We start from the raw sequence: 19,890 nt of genomic DNA on the forward strand, positions 1-19,890 counted from the left end.
ACGAAGACAGTGGAAGCAACATCATGGTGGATAGAGACGTTCCAAGTTTCCAAGTTTTTGTGAAAGGAAAGTAGAGGAGTGTGCACCTGCGTCTGGAAGCGCTGCTGGTTCTATGACTTCGTCCTGCAGTCTCACAAAAGTTCCCATATCTTCCGGGATAAGGGGGTTTCTTGGCATAGCTAAAAGTCAACCGACTCATTCGGCAGGAAGCGCAGAAGGAGAGAAAGACCTTTGGACTACGGACAACTGGTGCATTTTACGGTAATGAAAACGCAAGTGACTTTCTTTGTCTTTCCTGTTTTTTTTGTTGTTGGGTATACTACAAGAATGTAAATGAAATACTATTCCATTTGTTGCATTTGTAGTTTTATAACAATTGACAAAAGTCCGGCGGTAACTAGTAACAAGGCGAACTACATTCTTTTTCTTTTGAACTATGTCGCCCCTGGGAATTCTTGTTTTGATCTTTTCCCGTAAATTCCAGTAATGGGCTAGATCTGTTATCGTAATGTGGGCGACGTTTGTAGACTGCTAATAAATGTCAGAATTTCTTGTAAATGGTTTTTATGTGCATTTAACGTGGCCCGGCAAAATAATAAAAACCTAATCACGTTGTTGTTAGCCGTTGTCCGCTATCTGTTCAAATATTTATATAGTTGAAGGAGAACCCGTTGTGTAGGCTAGGTCTGGGAAGTTTATAGTTGCGTCGGTGCTAACGACTTCGAATCATTCTAGTAGACTTTACTGTTTTACTTGAACTGTGCTCAGTACAATCTCATATAGATTGATGGTTGTAAAGACATACCAGTTTTGTCAAGACCTTTAAACATAGTTGGGTTATTTAGAAACGCATGTATTTCTGTGTGTTTTATTCTAAGCTGTACAAACCAACCGCAATGCAAAAAAATATTTACTGTGACACATTGTTGCTAAGTTAGTAACCTATATGGCTCGTATGAGCACATTAATATTATTTACAAAGGAAGAGGTTGGATTTTCTTTGCTGTATGATTTATTGCATATTCCAAGCACTGCACATTTATATTAAAGGAAACTTGCTGCATCCTCTTATTCCCTGATGTAATTACTCTTATTGATAAAGATGGCATCCCTGTTCTGCTGGCTGCCAACATCTCTGTCCCGGTTGTGATGTTGTATAAGCGCACATATTCCAGCGTGTGTTATCGTATAGGCCTACTTAATTGTACTACCCATGGTATATGATTATGAGAAGGAGGCTCTCCTTCATCATAGCCGACTGGATACTTTTTCAATAAACAAAGTAAGGCTGATTCCTATGGCTCATTTTTTTGGCATTCTGTAAGGATTTGCTTAGGATATGAATTTGCAATTGTGTGTGCACGGGAATTATAACAACGAAGCTTTTGGTCTTTCGACTACAATATGAAAACAGTTTCTCATTCTCAGGATATATCATTCATAGCATACCTTTTTTGCAGTGCTCTTATATTTTCTTTTAGTTTTTTGTAGTGTATTATGTTGACCGTTGACGAGATGATAATGAGGTTGTGCTTTGTACGTTAAAGGTGTCCCTGTGTCAACAAAAAGGCCTGACAACAACATGAAGTTATTTAATGGGTTCCCAAGGAACTCCACCCTCTTGTCATTAAAGGGTTGGAACGCAATGATATGTCATATGATGATGGAATATGTTTTGTTTTTCCACTCCCAATTCCATTTCAACGATCTTTTAACCAGACAGAAAATGTCACCAACTTTGTTTTTCCTTCTGCGGTGAGAAATGGCTCTGGGATCCTGGTCAGAGTTAGTCATCGTTTATAAAGTGGACCCTTGGCTCTGTGCCTGGCAGTGCCAGAGCAAGCATCACACAGTCGAGCAGTTGCATTAGGCCAGGCATTTGACAACCATCCATTTGTAAGGAGTTTTACCATTTACTGGGGAGCCATATCTGTGTCTGCCCTAACTGCAGCAGGTGAGTTTGAGTTCCTCCTGCACCCCTGCTCGGCCATGTGTCCCAGATGTGAAATGTGCTTGTCGCTTGTGAAGGCGGGGGACGGCTCTAGTCTGCAGGGCCTTTCCGCAGACGGGGGCGTGGGCCTCTATGTTAGACGGCTCTCCGCTGGCTGGAGGTCCCCGCGTCAACGCCTGTCAACCGCCGCGGCGTTAATTAGCGGGACCCAGCCGGGCGGCTGTGGCAGGCGGGAGGGCGAGCGGGAGGAAACGGGAAAGGTCATCCGTTCCGTGGCGAGTCGTTGTGTCATCCCTGTCTCCCCTGTCGCAGTGGGGACACCTCACTGTTTGTACACACGCCATCTCCACACTCCACATCCGGCTGTGGCGTACCATTTTCGCCTGGCTTATTTACCATTGTTTTGTGCAAGCTTCCGCCCCCCCTTGATTAAACATTAACAGTGCCTGTATAAATTAACCGTATGGTGTGTTGCTTTAAATACTTTGTTGTTATTTTTTTTTTAGGTCCACTTGTGGGCACTCTTCCTTATTGCTGTCCACTCTGACTCAGTTGTGGGCCGGACATTATAGTGTTTGCTCTTGACTCAGATAAAAATTCTGCCCTCGGCTACAGTACCAATCCCCTTTATGATGACCACAGGCGAAGCCACCGTCAGATATTAAAGCGCTTATTTACAAGACAGCTCGCTGATTTATTAGTTTTAATCTCTCGCTGTTTGCGGAGGAAGGACCGTGCTCGGGGCTCTCTAATGAGTTTTGCCGGCTGTAAAGGAAGTCTGCTGCGCTCAAAGTGTTCTGTGTAGAACGTAAGATGGAGGAGAGAGAGGGGACACAGAGCCACCCAGGCCACACGTCACAAATCCAATGTACTCATTCAGCATTTCTTTTGTACTGTCACTGATTTTCAGAATTCATTTTATGTCCGTTGTATTTTGTGGGGATTTTAAAGGTACACTGATTAATTTATTAATTGGAGGGGGGAGAGTTACAGATCTTCTGTTGGGGTTTTCTCCTGGAGGGAGGGCCGGTGAAGAAGGCGAGGATGCTGCAGACGGTGGAGGTGATCACCCTGTCCTTCCTGACGGACTCGGAGCGGGAGCTGATCATGGAGGTGCTGCGGAGGGACGAGGAGGTCCGGCGGTGCGAGGAGCAGCGCGTTCGGTGAGTGCGCCCCTCCCCCCCCTCCCACACCCCTCCTGCGCCCCTCCTGCGCCCCCCCTGCGCCCCTCCCGCGCCACCACCACGGCGCATCGTCATGGAGACCCAACCGCCTCTCTCCGTCTCCCCTCTCCGCCGCAGGAGGCTGAAGACGGAGCTCCTGGAGATCAGACGGAAGGGCGTCAAGCGCGTGAGCGGCAACTACGCCAGGCAGGGCTGCGGCCGCTGCCAGGAGCCGCTGGGTCGCCTGGCAACCGGCACCGGCCAGTGCCACGCCTGCAACCACCGCGTGTGCCGGAACTGCCGCGGTGTCCGCCCCAACGGCGCCTGGGTGTGCAGCGTGTGCGCCAAAGAGGCGTGAGTCCCCCCCTACCCTCCTACCCCCCTGCGTGCTGCCGGGAACATCCAAATTCACAATGATAACAATTACATATCCATAGAGCAGAGGTCACCAACCCTGGTCCTGGAGAGCTACTGCTGGTTTTCACTGTTACTCTGCACTTAATCAACTCGAGCAGATGATTACACACTTAACGTCACCTGGTTACCTGGCTCTCAACAGGGTTCTGATTTTAAGGTGAAAACAAAAACCAGCGGACCCAGTAGCTATCCAGGACCAGGGTTGGTGACCTCTGCCATAGAGTATATGTTATTTAGAATATTTGAAGCATAATTGATTTCATTACCCAGATTTCTGTGTCTATATATGAAGGCAATTTTGTAGCAATTTGGGACTTAACTCGGCTGCTGAATTCTACTTGTCTGAAATGAACCAAATATAATATGTGAAATAACCAATTATTCTAGGTCTGTTTTGTGCCATGAGTTTGAATCGTGAAAATATGTAAATGACTGTTTTCCCCGAGGTCCCATGGGAGGGGACGGGTTGAAAAGGATCATGAGATGCGTAGAAAAACCGCAACTTGTTCAAAACACCTACTCTGCAGTCACTCACACCACTCTATTGAACACTAAACTTATTATACACACCGTGTGGAAACCGTTGTTTTTGACGCATACATTTTAATTCCATTTTCTAATGGATTAGTGAGTAGCGGGTCACAGAAAATGTGTTTGTTCATTACGAGGGTAGATGAGGTAAACATTGACCAGTTAGATGGTGTTTTAACCATTTGAAATGTGAGTTTCTGTGTTGTAGTACAGCCTTATAGATGATTGCCAGTAGTGATTGTTACATTTACATTAGAAGGTTCAGTTATAGATCGTTCACATCACATAGTGTTTGTGGTCTTGCTCCTGAAAGGGTGTAATGCATTAGTGCTGTTCTCTCGTTGCAGGGATCTGAAGAAGAGCACTGGAGACTGGTTCTATGACCAGAGGGTTAACCGTTTCTCCGATTCCCCGGGGCACGATATCGTGAGGTCCTCCTTGAGGAAGAGGCCAGAGTGTGGGTACAGGAAGTGGAGGCAGAAAAAGAAACATTCTGTGTTTTTAAAACTCAACTAATGGGGAAAAAGGCGGCCTGTGCATGCATGTAATTTGTTCTTGGTGAACCAAACCATTATATTTTCTGCAGTTTAAAATTTTTTTTATTTTTTACTTTTAACGCCTTTTGTTTTTCTTGGATAACTTTCTTTTTCTTTTTTTCTTTTTTGCATGTCTCTCTAAGCCCCTGTTTTTTGTTCCTCATTCCGCAAGCATAATTATGTGGTTGTGTTATGCTGGAAAACTGCACTTGACCTCTTGACCAGAGCGGTCACTCTTGCCAAAAGAGACATTCCCGGAACGCAATGGAAACCTTCCATTCCCAGATGACGCTATGGAAAACGATGCATCGCCCAGCGGGACAGCCAGCACTGGAAGAGACCAGTCATGTGTACATTACTGTGCAGAAGTCTTAGGCACCCTTGACTTTATTATATATATATATTTATATATATATATATATATATATATATATATATATATATATATATATATATATAGTGTGTGTTAGTATAAAAGAGCACATTTGAAATGTCCAAATATTCATTTTCCAAAAGATTTAATTTTACTGAGACATTTTTGTATTTCATTTAAAAAAAGTAACATATTACTGTAAGCAATTGACTGCTTTTTACATAAAAACTTGGATCAAGGCTGTCTGCGATCAGAAGCAAGAAGCCAACCAAAGTCTGCAGAAGAACTGTAGCAAGTTCTCCAACATGATTGGAACAACCTCCCTGCTGATTGTCTTAGCCAACGCTGTCCTGCAGTTCTATATCTCAGAGAAGTGATGCAGTTTTAACGCCGAAGGGTGCTCACAAAAAATATTGAACTGTATAGTTTTTAACTATTCTGCCAAATTACTAAAACGTAAAAAAATGTAAAATGTATAGTATGTTTATTTAGGACCTTTCATTGAATTATTTTTGAAAGAATCTTATCTGTACAGAGTGTTATACAGGTGCCTAAGACTTTTGCACAGTATTGTACATTACATTCCATTCCATTAATGGCATTTGGCAGACGCTCTTATCCAGACCGACGTACAGTTGATTAGACTAAGCAGGAGGCAATCCTCCCCTGGAGCAATGCAGGGTTAAGGGCCTTGCTCAAGGGCCCAACGGCTGTGCGGATCTTATTGTGGCTACACCGGGATTAGAACCCCCGACCTTGCGTGTCCCAGTCATGTGGAGGTGAAGCCTGGCCTCGGCAGGGCTAACGGAGGGCTCCTCTCTTTCAGTGAGGAAGAGGGAGACTGTTGGGGAGAGGCTCCTGCAGACCAGGGCGATACAGCCGCCCCCCGCGCCCCGCCTCACCCTGAAGGAACTGGCCAATGAGAAGCCGTGAGAATACTATGATCCTTATTTGGGGATGGAAGTGGGGGGGGGGGCAACTGTGACAAGTCCTTACCTGACACTCGCTTGAGTCCTTACCTGGTAGACGCAGGTAGCATTATGATAAGTATGTACAGCAGCTGTTATGGCAGTGCCAGTGCTGGCTTTTGGGACCCCCTCGAAAACGAGAGGATACCTCTCATGGGGTTTATCCTGTTGCAATAGATTTCCTATTATGGGTCTTTACCTGCTAGTTCCCCCTAATTTATCAGGCAGCATCTATGACGTGTCTTTACTTAGTTGACTCCATTCACAACTGTGACAAATGCTTGCCTGAAAAAAAAAAATAATAATAATTTCTTGTGTTTAAATGGTGCTTTTCTCACAGTTAAATCACTTCACCCTGATTAGGGAGAAACTGGCCTCAGCCACCGCCCACGTGTGGCACCCACCTGGGTGATTCATGACAGCCATGGCTGTTGAGGTGGAGAGAGAGAGAGAGAGAGAGATTTTTTTAGACAATGAAAACAGGCAGATTTGAGAGATTTGGTTTGAGGGAGCCAGGTTAGGAATTTAGCCGGGACACCACTAGCACCCTGACACTGATGGAGTCCTCACCTGTTGGAATGATGCTGCACCCGGAACACCTGGTGTTTCTCTGATTCCCAGCCCCCCCGCTGAGGTGTCCAAACCCCCACAGCCGCAGCAGGAGCAGCAGCAGCGCAGTGACACAGAGTCGGTGGAGAAGACCAGCCTGAACAGCGCCAGGACCGAGACAGAATCCTCCCGCGGGACTCCTGTCCTGCCACGGTAAGGCCGCAGAGTACACACTTCAGTACCACGCTCCCGCTGCTGTGTATAAGCGCCGACCTGATCTCGCCTCCTGTCCCGCAGGAGGGAGGGGGTGGTGGAGGGCCGGTCAACGGCCAGGTCCAGTCCTGTGGGCTCCTGCGCGTCCACCCTGCCCGTCCCCGTCAAAGCAGGCACCCAGAGCAGCTCTGCAGACGCCCCCGCAGTGAGCCGCTAAACCGTTTTTAATAAGCAGTAGGGCAGGTTGATGAACCGTGAGGGCTATTTACTTTAGTTTTTTTTTTTTTCCTGTGCAGGAACGCCATGCAATGAATTGCCATGCAATGTATCTTTTTTTCTAAAATCATCAAAATCATAAAAAGGCCAAGTGAAAACATCAATCTTATTGATTTATTGATTTCTTAACTGATTTATAAAAACAAAAAAAAAACAATAACTATTGTTATCATCATCTAGCAATTATGATCCATGATTGAATGAGAAATAATTGCAATAATTACTTAACAGTTGTAATGGACGTATGTTTACCTTTCCATGGACTGATTGATGTCACCATCTTATTTTTCTGCCGCAAGACTACGATGCAGCCGGGAGTGTCCTTTTCTGGGGTCACTGAGGACGAGGCGCTGTTTAAGAGGAACCCCCGGAGGTCACTGAAAACCTCAGGTGAGCCACCAGAAGATATCCCCGGAGTATATCCAAGCTCGGAGACGGAGTCATGCAGCTGATCGATGAGCATTTCTCAGGGCGACAGTAAGAGCAGTTGTCTGGCAGTCGGTGGGTTGCTGGTTCGAACCCCCGCCCGGGCTGTGTCGAAGTGTCCCTGAGCAAGACACCTAACCCCCAATTGCTCCTGACGAGCTGGTCGGTGCCTTGCATGGCAGCCAATCGCCGTCGGTGTGAGTGTGTGTATGAATGGGTGAATGAGAAGCATCAATTGTACAGCGCTTTGGATAAAGGCGCTATATAAATGCCAACCATTTACCATTTTGTGTGCTGGCCTCCAGAGTACAGTCGACCCACCTCCTCAGTGCTGGACCTACGTGTTGCCGGTGGTGACGTCACAGCGACCAGCATGGGGGACCGGAGCAAATCAGTGCCAGGACTCAATTTGGAGGTCAGTCCCGGCTCCAGACACGTAGACTGGGGCAAAACTAAGTGCTGTATACAAAGTCACAAGTCATAGGCCCGTATTCATAAAGTTTCACCACTGATCTAGGATCAGCTTTCATGTCTCCATATCCTAACGTTGTCCATTATGAGCCAATGGCAACCCTGACCCCAGACCTGCTCTCCAGCTGTGTCGAAGTGTCCCTGAGCAAGACACCTAACCCCTAAATGCTCCTGACGAGCTGGTTGGTGCCTTGCATGGCAGCCAATCACCGTCGGTGTGTGAGTGTGTGTATGAATGGGTGAATGAGAAGCATCAATTGTACAGCGCTTTGGATAAAGGCGCTATATAAATGCCAACCATTTACCATATTAATACAATAAGCTACCCAGGTTTGCTGCTCTCATCCCCTGAATTAGAAGGTATCAGAAGGAATGTGGCAGGTAGTTCAAGGAATACACCAACATTTTGGGAGATATACCTTTTTTCCGACTTACTCAGACTTAGACAAGATGTTCGATTTCATTTTCATTTTTGTGCATTTATTGGCTCGGTTTCCACATTAGCACAACGTGTTAGCTTAGCATAAGAATCAGAATCAGTAGCCTACCTCCTTCAGAGTGAAGAAATACACCTTACAGCAACTCTGAAGCGGTCTTACTTAAGGTATCGTGTATTTGAAATACCCATGCAGGATTTATTTTCTTTTTCTCTTTTAAGTGAGAGATATTAGACAGTTGGAACTATAACCACTGAACACACATGTATCCTTCCATCTTCCGCTGGTTGAGCGTAGTGATCCATGTACCTTCTGAAGGTAGAGCTACTACCTTGTTCCCTGCTCTCAACCAAGGGAAGATGGAAGGATGTATTCAGCAGTTATAGTTCCAACCGTCTAACTTCTCCAAAAACAACATCTCTTGTTGAAAAAATATATAATAGTAATAATAATAATTCTGCATGGGTCTAACTTCTCCGGGAAAATTAAAAAAAACATTCTAAGCCATAGGACAGCCCTGTTCTGCGAGAATGAGATTGCAATGCTGATCTTTCTCACTCTGTTTATCTGTTTATCTGGATATATGAGCACAGCTGGTCTGTTTTCATCATTATCGCACGTGGCACTGTCAAACTGATGGATTTTTTGATATATTTGTATATAGGCACACACACCCCTTGAATACATACTGGATACAGTCGTATAATTATTGGGCTTAAAGAGCATTGAGAATAATAATCCCATAAAACGCTGCAGCTTTGTACGCTGTTTCAGCACTGGTGGAGTGAGAGTTATGGCTCTGTGGGAGAGGTGTGACTCATTGCTCTGTGTCTGCAGGAGGAAGAGGAAGAGGAGGATATAGACAGCCTGGTGGAGACCCACAGAAGGACTACAGGCGGCAGCAACTTAAACCTTCGCACTTCTAAGGCGAGTCCATGAAACACTTGCAATTGGAATGAAACGTGTATTCATTGGCAGCAAAAAGCCAAGGAGGGAGTTTTTGTTTTTGAGTGGGAAGGCATGAATCATTTGTATGTATCAAGGGTTTCATCCTGTGTTGGTTTTATTCAACTCTTTTCTGGAATCTTGCATACTCATACACGTGGCGAAAATCCAAGCATGGATTTTTACAACATCTGCGTTTTGTTTTCCGTCCCACGCGATCTCAGTGATAAATGCCTTACAGTGAACAGGGTTTTGGGATTTGTAATACAAAGGGTGGGATTTGAAAAAGAAAAACCCTTGTTAACTTTTCAGTTCTTTCGTAACTGAATCCTAAAGTCCTTTGAAATTTTTGTACATTTGTTCTTCAAATCCCTCAAAGTGAATAGTCGGAGAAGACAAGAAGATAAAGAATTCTTGATGATGGGAACAGGCCTGTCACTGCAGCTTCTGTCCATAGAATCCCGAGCACGATGTCAAATGTGATAAGGGGGTGGCCTGTGGCGTAGTGGTTAAGGTACATGACTGGAACCCGCAAGGTCGGCCATTCGATCCCCGGTGTAGCCACAATAAGATCAGCACAGCCGCTGGGCCCTTGAGCAAGGCCCTTAACCCTGCATTGCTCCAGGGGAGGATTGTCTCCTGCTTAGTCTAAATCAACTGCAAGTCGCTTTGGATAAACGCGTCAGCCAAATGACGTGTAATGTAATGTAATGTAATTTTAAACACCCAAAGAGTTGCTGCGCCCTACTGCAGGAACCAGCCAGGAAGAAAGTTGTTCGCGGGAAGTGACGCGCGCGCGCGCGCGCTGTGTGTTTCCAGCAGAGAACGCTGGGCAGCCTGCTGAGTGTGTACAGTGAGGCGGGGGACTACGTCAGCGTGGAGGTCACCGGGGACATCGTGTTCTGCCTGAGCTACGACGAGCGCGCCCAGACCTTCTGCGTCCTGGTCAAAGAGTGCCACGGCCTGGCCTGCGGGGACGCCGTCCGACAGCGCTCGAACCCGTGAGTGGTTCCGGCCGCGCCCCCCCCATCCCGTCGCTCTTTCACCATCGCCCCGGTATCGCGTTCCCTTCTCAGCTGGAACTAAGCATATGCTGTACTGTTGACTTTCGGGCCTGCTATTGACACGAGTGTCTAGTGTAAAGTTTCCATGGGGCCTGCGAGTCCACTGTATAAATAAGATGTATTCATATTCCTATTACTACTATTATTCCTCAAGCATTTTGCAATGTTTGTCAAAGAAGGCGCCTTTTTCGGTGAACGGAGAACGTGTTACGTCACCCATATTTACTGCAATAACAGCTAAACGTGTTTCGGCTCATGGACCCTGCTCTGAAGTCAGGCGTGTCAGAAATGTTAGAAAAGCTGGTTTAGGACACAGAAAGCCGTGTCTTATTGATAGCCATTAAGGCAGTCCGTCTGTCTTTGGGTACAGTGCACAACAATAGGTCTTATTTCCGACCTAACTGGTCTCCGTGCCTTTTTCCTGTTTGACATATGAACATGAAGATAAGCTCTTTTTTTCTTGCTCAGGGTATATTTTAATAATTTAGGCATTCAAGGCTTGTTAGTAAGACCTCTTAAAGGAATACTTCACTTTCTCAGTGTCTTTGTATTATTTCTATTTTAGTGTACGTTTTCAATTGGCCCACGTTTTGTGTATGTTGTGGAGGATATTTATATATTTACAGTAGTTCCTCAGACCCTGCAGGCATTACGATGTCTGGCATTGAGGTATTCTGGTTCTGTGGTCTAAAGCAAGACACTGCACTTTAGGCAACTCCATAGCGGCTTGTGCAGTACTGTGATGCATACAGAGTTTGTATCACCTCATAGAGGTTCATTACAGCATTCAGTAGTGGAGAAAATATTAAACACTTCACTAGTATATTTTTACGGGTTTGGAATGCCTCAAAAATTAATTTCTCTCTCGGGAATGGTTTTAGACCTTGAGGTTTTTCTCCTGTACGAACACATTGTGGAATCAGCTGGCTGTACAGACTGGTATTCCATGCTTAGACTTTAATCAGAACCGGAACCATGCGCAAAACATCCAGCTGCCTCAGTGCTATTTTCCGGCTGCAGATATGTCAAGTGCTATTTGCTGCCAGACAAGTCTCGCCAGAGCAAGAGGAAGACCACCACCAAACGCAACACGGTGAACCCCACCTACAACGAGACTCTGAAGGTAAGCGTGTGTACATTTTGCAGTCCGACGGAAATGGCGATCGCCTTCATCAAATACGCTCTTCACCCTTCGGAACGGATTCCAGCTATTTACAGCGAAGCCACCGCAACCGGTTTTAATCCTGCGACATGTGCTCGCACAAAAAGTGAGCCTGTTCCAAATGTTTAATCTTGAGTTACATGGTGTGAGTACATCTTCGCCTAATTAAACAATCATTAGTGGTTGGTTTGTTACTTAATGGCCTATGAAATTGCGTGACCTCTGTGGTCTTGCAGACTTTGATGGCTAAATGTGTGACGCTAACTATAAAAAGGAAAATAGAAAAGTTTTGGTAAATTTCAAACCACTCGTCCAGGGGGTGTGACTGGCAAGTTTTTTGAGACTTTTTTGTACTGAATTTGGATTCGGTGCGGATATGTTGGATTTTCAGTGAACAAAGTAATGGATCCTTGACTCTTCAAAATGATAATGTGCTACCCTCCATCAGGCAACTGCCCTGGTATTGACATTCAGGGAAAGTAAATTTTATCAGCATGCATGAGCAACAGGCAAATATTGATTTTTGTATCCCTGCCCCTTTATTCATCCAGTGTGTGAACACTGTGACCATTGAACATATGGGAATGTCAGGAAGCAAAGGAGACCAGTGTACACGTGTGCGTGTTCGTGTGCCTGTGTGCACGTGTGTATGCATGTCAGACCTGGGTTAAATACATAATCGTTTTGGATTCAAATTGTCTATGCTTTACTGAGCTTCTCTGGTGTATTGGAACCTATAAAGTACTCTCACAAAGTGCTGTTATTCGACTCAGACATTGGCCCCTGTTTCACATAAGTCACTAACTGAGAACTTAATTTGTTGACATTTAGAGATTAACCCAGGATTTTGGGTTTCACGAAGCAAGTTCACATTTTAGGCCGACAGATTTATGTCTTAAACCCAAACTTGCAAAAACTCATGTTTTAGGTGAAGTTAGCTGTATCACATGAACAAAGTCTATATAAGCCACCCGGTGAAATCGCACACACATGCTAACAGGTTGTTGTAAATATTGTATAGTTATAATTATAACTATAATAATTATAATTATAATATTATAATTAAATATTGTTAATAATGTAGTTATAATAATTATACTATATGCCATTTAATGACTTCCCCAGGCATGTGACAGCGGCTACACTGCAAACAACAAAAAACAAGCATTTTTAGTCTTAGTGGTAGTTATTACTGGTAGTTAATAATGTTGTAAAGCGTTCAGCTACAGACTTAGAGCAGGTGCCCCCAGGGCTGCCCTCACCACTGACCTGTCTTAACATGTTTTAGTCTTATCATGATTTTTTTCCCTCAAGTAGAAAATATTAGCTTGGTTTAAGTTTGAACTTTTTGCTCATTAAATTTTCTTGCCCCACTGGCAAATCCTGAAATGGGTCAAACCTTGTCATCTGATTGGCAATTTTTTGTCTTATTTAGCAAAAGTAGTTACAGAAACCGAAGTCTAAATATAAGACTAAAATGCTTGTTTTTTGTTGTTTGCAGTGTAGCCGCTGTCACATGCCCGGGGAAGTCATTAAATGGAATATAATATAATGTCTCAGCATTAGTGGCATTATCAGAAAGCACAAGAGTCCAGTTAGGGGTTTACTACCACTTTAAACTTAAGCAGAATTAAATTAGCCACACTGAACATTGAATAAAAGTCTTCTTGCGCATTCAACTGCATTCTCTGCCAGGCTTTCTGTCTTATTTTTGGCCACTCTGACAGTGTTTGTCTTTCTGGTTAGGATTGCTTTCACTTCACAGTACTCAATCGTGAGTTCTACAACCCAAAAGCAAATGAAAAACAGCATAGGTTACATTATGTGAGTTTGAAAAACAATTCTTCAGTCAATTTACCTTCGTAAGTACTCTAAACTATATAACCATTGCCTAATGTAATCCGATTTTTATTTGTCTGTATAAGGAATGCTATCCTGTTTTTTGGCATGTGATTTTTCTCCCCTTTATATCAGAGCAGGCGTGCAGGTTATCGGAGTTGATTCAATGCTAGGTTGACTAATCGAATCCTAATTCACATTCCTGCAATGGGAGTATACCAAAATGTAATTCATGAGATGATTTTAAATTGCATGCCTCAAATTATCCTGGATTGTTTAAGCAATGTACATGAAACCAGGCACTTGTGTGTGTGTGTGTGTGTGTGTGTGTGTTTGTGTGTGTGTTTGTGTGTGTGTTTGTGTGTGTGTTTGTGTGTGTGTGTGTGTGTGTGTGTGTGTGTGTCAGACCTGGGTCAAGTACCTGATTGTCTTGTATTCAAATAATGTCCTATGCTTTACTGAGCTTGTCTGGTGTATTGCAACCTATGAAGTACTCTCATAAAAAGTGTGACGCAGGTCTTTGTGAATGTGTGTGCACGTGTATGTGCACAATGTGTCCTGTGTTTGAGGAAGTTGACCCCGTGTCTTCTCCCCTCCTCTCCTCCCCGCGCCCGCGCTCCAGTACTCCATCACGCAATCCCAGCTGCTGACGCGGTCGCTGCAGCTCTCCATCTGGCACCACGACCGCCTCGGCCGAAACGCCTTCCTGGGCGAGGTGGAGCTCCCGCTGGACTGCAGACGCCTGGACTCCCCCCACGAGGAGTGTGTGACCCTCAGGGAAAAGGTACCCCTTCACAGCTTCACCTGCTCACACTCGAGAGAGAGCTTTGAGTATGTGACCCTCAGGGCAAAGGTACCCCTTCACAGCTTCACCTGCTCACACTCGAGAGAGAGAGCTTTGAGTGTGTGACCCTCAGGGCAAAGGTACCCCTTCACAGCTTCACCTGCTCACACTCGAGAGAGAGAGCTTTGAGTATGTGACCCTCAGGGCAAAGGTACCCCTTCATAGCTTCACCTGCTCACACTCGAGAGAGCTTTGAGTGTGTGACCCTCAGGGCAAAGGTACCCCTTCACAGCTTCACCTGCTCACACTCGAGAGAGAGCTTTGAGTATGTGACCCTCAGGGCAAAGGTACCCCTTCACAGCTTCACCTGCTCACACGTAAGCGGACAGTAGGCAGCCTGTAGCGTAGTGGTCAAGGTACATTACTGGGCCCTGCGAGGGTGATGGTTCGATCCCCGGTGTAGCCACAATGAGATCCGCACAGCCGTCGGGCCTTTGAGCAAGGCCCTTAAGCCTGCATTGCTCCAGGGGAGGATTGTCTCCTGCTTAGTCTAAATCAACTGTAAGTTGGATAAAAAGCATCAGCCAAATTACATGTAATGTAAAGTAATGACATGTAATGTAATGTGAGAGAGCTTTGAGTCACTGTACCCTGTGATTATTCAAAATACTCTCCATACTCCTTCAAGATACCAGTACATTTTCTTACAGATTACAGACCATTCAAAAAGAAACATCCATTTCTACTTATATTCAGAAATGAATCATTATTTGCGTGGATTTAGTTTAGAAGCTTGTTTCAGGAATGTCTTGTATGTGTTTGACCCAGATATGTTGTGGTAGTGTGTTATCAATGTATGTGGATTTTTTTTTTTTTCCCCTCATGAAAAAGGAAAGATATTCCATTTTGTTTCTCTGCGGTTAATACGGCTGTTGTCCTTGTCAAAGGTGGTGCCTGTCGCACTGTCCTCCGCCTTCGCTCAGTACAAAGGAGAGCTGGTGATCTCCCTGAAGTACGTGTCCATGAGCGAGTCGCACACAGAGGAGACAAAAGGTAAGGGGGGTTTCTAGAAGTACTTTTAAATTATCATTATTTTTAAACTCCTGTCATTATTTAATATGTTTGTCTTTATGCTTAGTATAACTTATCAAACTCATTTCTGATGCGTCATTTGATATTTCAGCCAAATTGAATAATGTGCGTGGAACCCCACACAAAAACAATTATGTCACTCTTACGCAAGGACTCCATTTCCCCTAGTGTGAAGAAGGAAAGTTCTCTGATTGTATAAGAAAATACAAAATGATTATTGTTCTCCTTCGGACCCCTTCCTGAGCACAGTGAAAACCCGTTTGGTGCTTTCATTCCCCTAGGCAGGAAGAAGAAAAAGAAGAAGAAGGAGGAGGGTGGGGAACTGCACGTCCTGATCAAAGAGGCCAAGAACCTGACTGCAATGAAGGCTGGGGGCACGTCGGATTCCTTTGTGAAAGGGTGAGGGGGAAATGGGGTGCCTTGACCCTGTTAAAAAGAAAAAAAGACACCCTGTATGTAGAAAAAAAGTGATGATTTAAATCTGTGGTGTGCATGAACAGGTGAAGCCTGGCAGTTTGAGCTAAGATGTCCGGCTGTTTGTTGCATCTGCTGTATTGGCGCAGGTATCTCCTGCCGTGCAAGACCAAGGCCACCAAGAGGAAGACTCCGGTTGTGAAGAAGACCCTGAACCCGCACTACGACCACACTTTCGTGTACAAGGACCTGAGGCTGGAGGAGCTGAAGAGCATGTGTCTGGAGCTGACCGTGTGGGACCGGGAGGCTATGTCCAGCAACGACTTCCTGGGAGGAGTCCGTCTGAGCTCCGGACCAAGTGAGAGACCATCAGAGGGGGCCAGACATCATCAGCGCACTGTTATTATCAATAACCAGTGGGACATTCACAGAGCTGACCACCAGGGGGCGCCTGACAGCACCGACACACTGTTTGTTACTAATGACCTGTGGAACGTTTACAGAATTACACCGGCAGACATACCCCAGCCAGCCCCCTGAAAATTAGGACAGCAGTGTAGAAAAATGAGAAAATTATACAGGCCTGTATCTCAGGCTGCTGGTTTGTTTCCCAAGTGGGGCACTGTCATGGCGCCCATAGTAAGGTGCCTAACCTTAATCGTTTCAGTAAATTTCCACACTGTGTATGTGGCTCTGCCTGTTAAGACCGTTAAGACCGCCTATAATGCAATGTAAATATAATTTGCCATTCCAAATCAATCCAACACACCACATGCATGCACGTGCACACCCACACCCACACCCACACCCACACACGCACACACACACGTGGCAGTTTTTAGCTCAGCTTCAGTGCCACAGCGGGGAAACTGATGACTGTTACGGAGCTTGGTGAAATGACCAGAAAAAAAAAAAAAAAAAAAAAAAACTGCCTTCCTAATTCCCCCCTACATCTGACTGGCCTATAGCTGACAATCTTTAATTTCCTATCCACTCGATTGCTCAGTTCATCATTGTAAGAGCTCCTTACATAAAGTGACCTTGTGGCTGTTTCTCCAGGTGTGGCGCAGGGGGCAGGAGCAGACTGGCCTGCGGACTCCACGGGGGAGGAGGTGTGTCTCTGGCAGAAGATGATGCAGTACCCTGACTCGTGGGCAGAGGGCACTCTTTCACTGCGCTCCTCCATGGCGAAGAACAAGTGAGGCCGCGGTGAGGATAACCCAGCACAGTTCAGCGACACTGGGTTCAATTCCATCAGTTCTCTACTCTACTTATTTCATTGTGTCTGCGACTGAACATCTCGCACGGAACCAAAGTGGCTTGTGTTTTCTGCGTTTTCACGTATCGTATGCATGTCTTGAGACTGGTTTAAAAAAAAAAACGTGTGTGAGTGATTATGTATGGCTTTGAGTCCTCACCAAAAGGTTTTATTTTAGAATAATATGTCTCTGTATGTATAATGACTATAATGATCCCATCAAGGGGTTCAATTAAAATGCTACACAAACATAAATATCAGTAACCAAAGAGTTTTTCTCACTGTAGGTTTTTAGCCACATCTACTGTAAACGGATAGCTGTATGAGACATTGTACTTTTTCAGTGTGACTGATCAATGACAAAACAGTGTTGACATGTAAATGTGGTTATCGACTGAATATCATCACTTTTTCATCATTTCCATCACAATCTTTTGTATTCACACAATATTAAAAAGTCAGTATTGTTCCATTTGGGCAGTTCTTTTGTCAAAAATATTATTTATTTGGCAAATAATAAAATGAAAATATGATTTCCGTAAATGCATAATGCATATATAAGTGCCATATATCATTAACTACTAATACACAGCTCTCTATTTTTTATATTCTGGCATTTCTTTTCTTATGACTCGTGCTTCCTTAACTTAAAACCAAATATTTTTTATTATTTTCTCATGATGATTTCTCTATGATATTATTTTAATGAATAAATATAGTAAATGTATTTCATTTTGAAAGCTGTGGTCATGTTATTTCATTATTCTTTTTATTAACAATTGTTTCAATATAAAATGGTTACATTAAGTAGATTTTAATTCTTTGGGATTTTCATGTTTATACTCACTCAAATGCTAATTGTGTGTCTACTAGCTATACAATATATATCAATAGAATGGATACATATGGCAATCTGTGTAATTTTACACCTGAAGCAAACGTGCTGCTTCTCACCAGTTCCGCCGTATAGACACTTTTCAGGTTTTTTGGCCATTGACAAAAAAATCCAATAATTACGAACCACTTTGTTCTTGGTGGTTATGATTTATGAACAGAAAGCCCTTTTTTGGCAGAACTCTGTGTGTTTGTTCCACTCTCCGCCACTGGGGGGGCGCTGTGGTAATCAGCAATTGGGGGAAGTAGCAATCAGCCGCTCAGCTGCAGTAGTTCCTGTACTTTTCGATGTGCTTCCGCTCCTCGTCGTCCAGCAGAAAGGTGTCGATCAGTGAATAAAGCTCTTCTGAGGTGATGGGGTCCATGAGACGCTCGCGGTCAACTCCGCGCTTGTCCAGCAAGACCATGGAGAAATACGCTTTGGAGATCCTCAGCACCGACCTACAAAACACACACACACACACACACACACACACACACACACACACACATTGCTACCATTATGTCTCCTCCCCCTGCTTTGTGACTGAAGTGCATCCCCCAATGTACTTGCTGATCACCCGGCTGCTGTTTTCTACAGTACGAGCCACACAGTACTACTACACAGCTAATGGCAGTTGGCAGGGTCTAAATTCTGGCAAGTTTCTTTTCTGCCTTTTAACCCAGGATCTTTTTATTCCCAATTCATAATATCAAATTATATTAGCTGGTGTATCATTGCTGCGAAATCCACCATTAATTCAGAAAGAGTGCAAGGAAGCACACTCCCAGCTAATCGTGCACTACCAGCTTCCACTTCTGCATATTGTTTTGCTGTTTATTTTACTCTGTTATTTTACAACGGATGACCGTGGGTTTGACAAGAGTCCTGCTTTAGCTCTTGTGGCATGACACGAAGTCATAAGATCAGCTGCCTAACGTAACGCTGTGGCTGTGGTGTAGTGGTTAAGGTAAATGACTGGGACCCGCAAGGTTGGTAGGTTCGATCCCCAGTGTAGCCACAATAAGATCCGCACAGCCGTCGGGCCCTTGAGCAAGGCCCGTAACCCTGTATTGCTCCAGGGGAGGAGTGTCTCCTGCTTAGTCTAATCAACTGTAAGTTGCCAAATGATGTGTCGCGGCGCGGCGGGCGGGGTCACCTGAGCCCTCCGATGACCTGCGCGTCGAGGGGCTTCCCGTTCATGCGGCCGGTCTCCCCCGGCGGGAGACCCAGCAGCTCCACCACCGTCACCTCCCGCATGTTCAGGCCGCACTCCGAGTTCTGCGGCACACAGACAGAACGCACGTGGTCACCTCCTGCAGGCCCGAGGGGTCACGTCCTTAAACAGGAAGCCTCTGAACACGGCTGACTCATCGTGATAAAACTGACTCATCGCATTCCTGGACGGGACGACGCTTACTTGCGTTGGGTACATTGGTCAGGTTCCCCTGAGAACGGTGCACGTGCTTTCAGGATTTGACTACCGCTTTGCCCTAGACCAGGCACGCCTGTCTCCTGGAGTTCTACCATCCTGTAGGTTTCATTTCAACCCTAATTTGCGCGCACCATACTCTACTAATTTGAAATCTAGCTGTTGAATGAGGTGTGCTTCGCAGGGTTTGGGGTGGAAACTTACAGAAAGGTAGATCTGCAGAAACAGGGTTTTGAGCTGCATGCCTTTGACCAGACTTGGAGCACAGTGGTATAAAATTAGCCTGAAATACCAAGTCCTACAGGCTGATTAAATTTTTATATAGGCTTCCCTTCCACCAACTCTATTACATGTGCAATTGGTTGCAGTCTGCACAGCCAGGTAAAGACGGCCCTACCTGTAACATGATCTCCTGGAGCTTGTAGTACTCGTTGTCGGTGCTGGGCGTGGATACGATGAGCAGCCTTCTCTTCTGGTAGAACTGACTGAGCAGGGACGACGACGTGCTGACCTCTGTGAGGATCTCCACCACTGAAACGGCACACCGGTTACTCAGGATCACTCTGGGACCCGATCAGGGACGAGCTCAGTCCTCCTCTCTCAACTATTCATCTAAAGGACAGCAGACGGCCCGTCCATCGTAATCTCTTCTGTATTTTTACAGCTTGTTCTCATGAGGGGGAAACTTGAGAGGGTCGTAGATAGATGATGTCAC

At 45.1% G+C, this 19,890-nt stretch overlaps 2 protein-coding genes across 4 annotated transcripts in view; one reads left to right on the top strand and one right to left on the bottom strand.

Annotated features, from left to right (window-relative positions):
* Window positions 1-94: 94 nt before the first annotated feature.
* On the top strand, window positions 95-17,596 carry sytl4 (synaptotagmin-like 4). Of its 2 annotated transcripts, none has more exons than XM_061234908.1 (17): window positions 95-261; window positions 2,972-3,114; window positions 3,253-3,468; window positions 4,410-4,519; window positions 5,798-5,900; window positions 6,561-6,701; window positions 6,786-6,906; window positions 7,277-7,367; window positions 7,709-7,818; window positions 9,149-9,238; window positions 10,079-10,257; window positions 11,341-11,443; window positions 13,944-14,105; window positions 15,053-15,158; window positions 15,479-15,596; window positions 15,761-15,969; window positions 16,671-17,596. In XM_061234908.1, exons 2-17 carry the CDS (start codon window positions 2,996-2,998, stop codon window positions 16,811-16,813), a joined length of 2,121 nt encoding a protein of 706 aa, XP_061090892.1. In that variant the 5' UTR covers window positions 95-261; window positions 2,972-2,995; the 3' UTR covers window positions 16,814-17,596. The 2 variants fall into 2 exon arrangements, with proteins under 2 accessions (XP_061090892.1, XP_061090891.1); XM_061234907.1 differs by having other exon boundaries at window positions 100-261; window positions 10,076-10,257.
* Window positions 17,351-19,890, bottom strand: part of LOC133124056 (sushi repeat-containing protein SRPX2-like) — a 12,885-nt gene continuing 10,345 nt past the window's right edge. For both annotated transcript variants that reach the window (XM_061234910.1, XM_061234911.1), the window contains exons 10-12: window positions 19,573-19,706; window positions 18,903-19,024; window positions 17,351-18,204 (exon numbers count right to left, since the gene is read on the bottom strand). In XM_061234910.1, coding sequence (XP_061090894.1) covers window positions 18,024-18,204; window positions 18,903-19,024; window positions 19,573-19,706 — 437 coding nt within the window. In that variant the 3' untranslated portion in view covers window positions 17,351-18,023. The remainder of the gene's footprint in view (window positions 18,205-18,902; window positions 19,025-19,572; window positions 19,707-19,890) is intronic.

The sequence above is a fragment of the Conger conger genome, chromosome 3, assembly GCF_963514075.1.
Source record: "Conger conger chromosome 3, fConCon1.1, whole genome shotgun sequence".
NCBI classification, from domain to species: domain Eukaryota; kingdom Metazoa; phylum Chordata; class Actinopteri; order Anguilliformes; family Congridae; genus Conger; species Conger conger.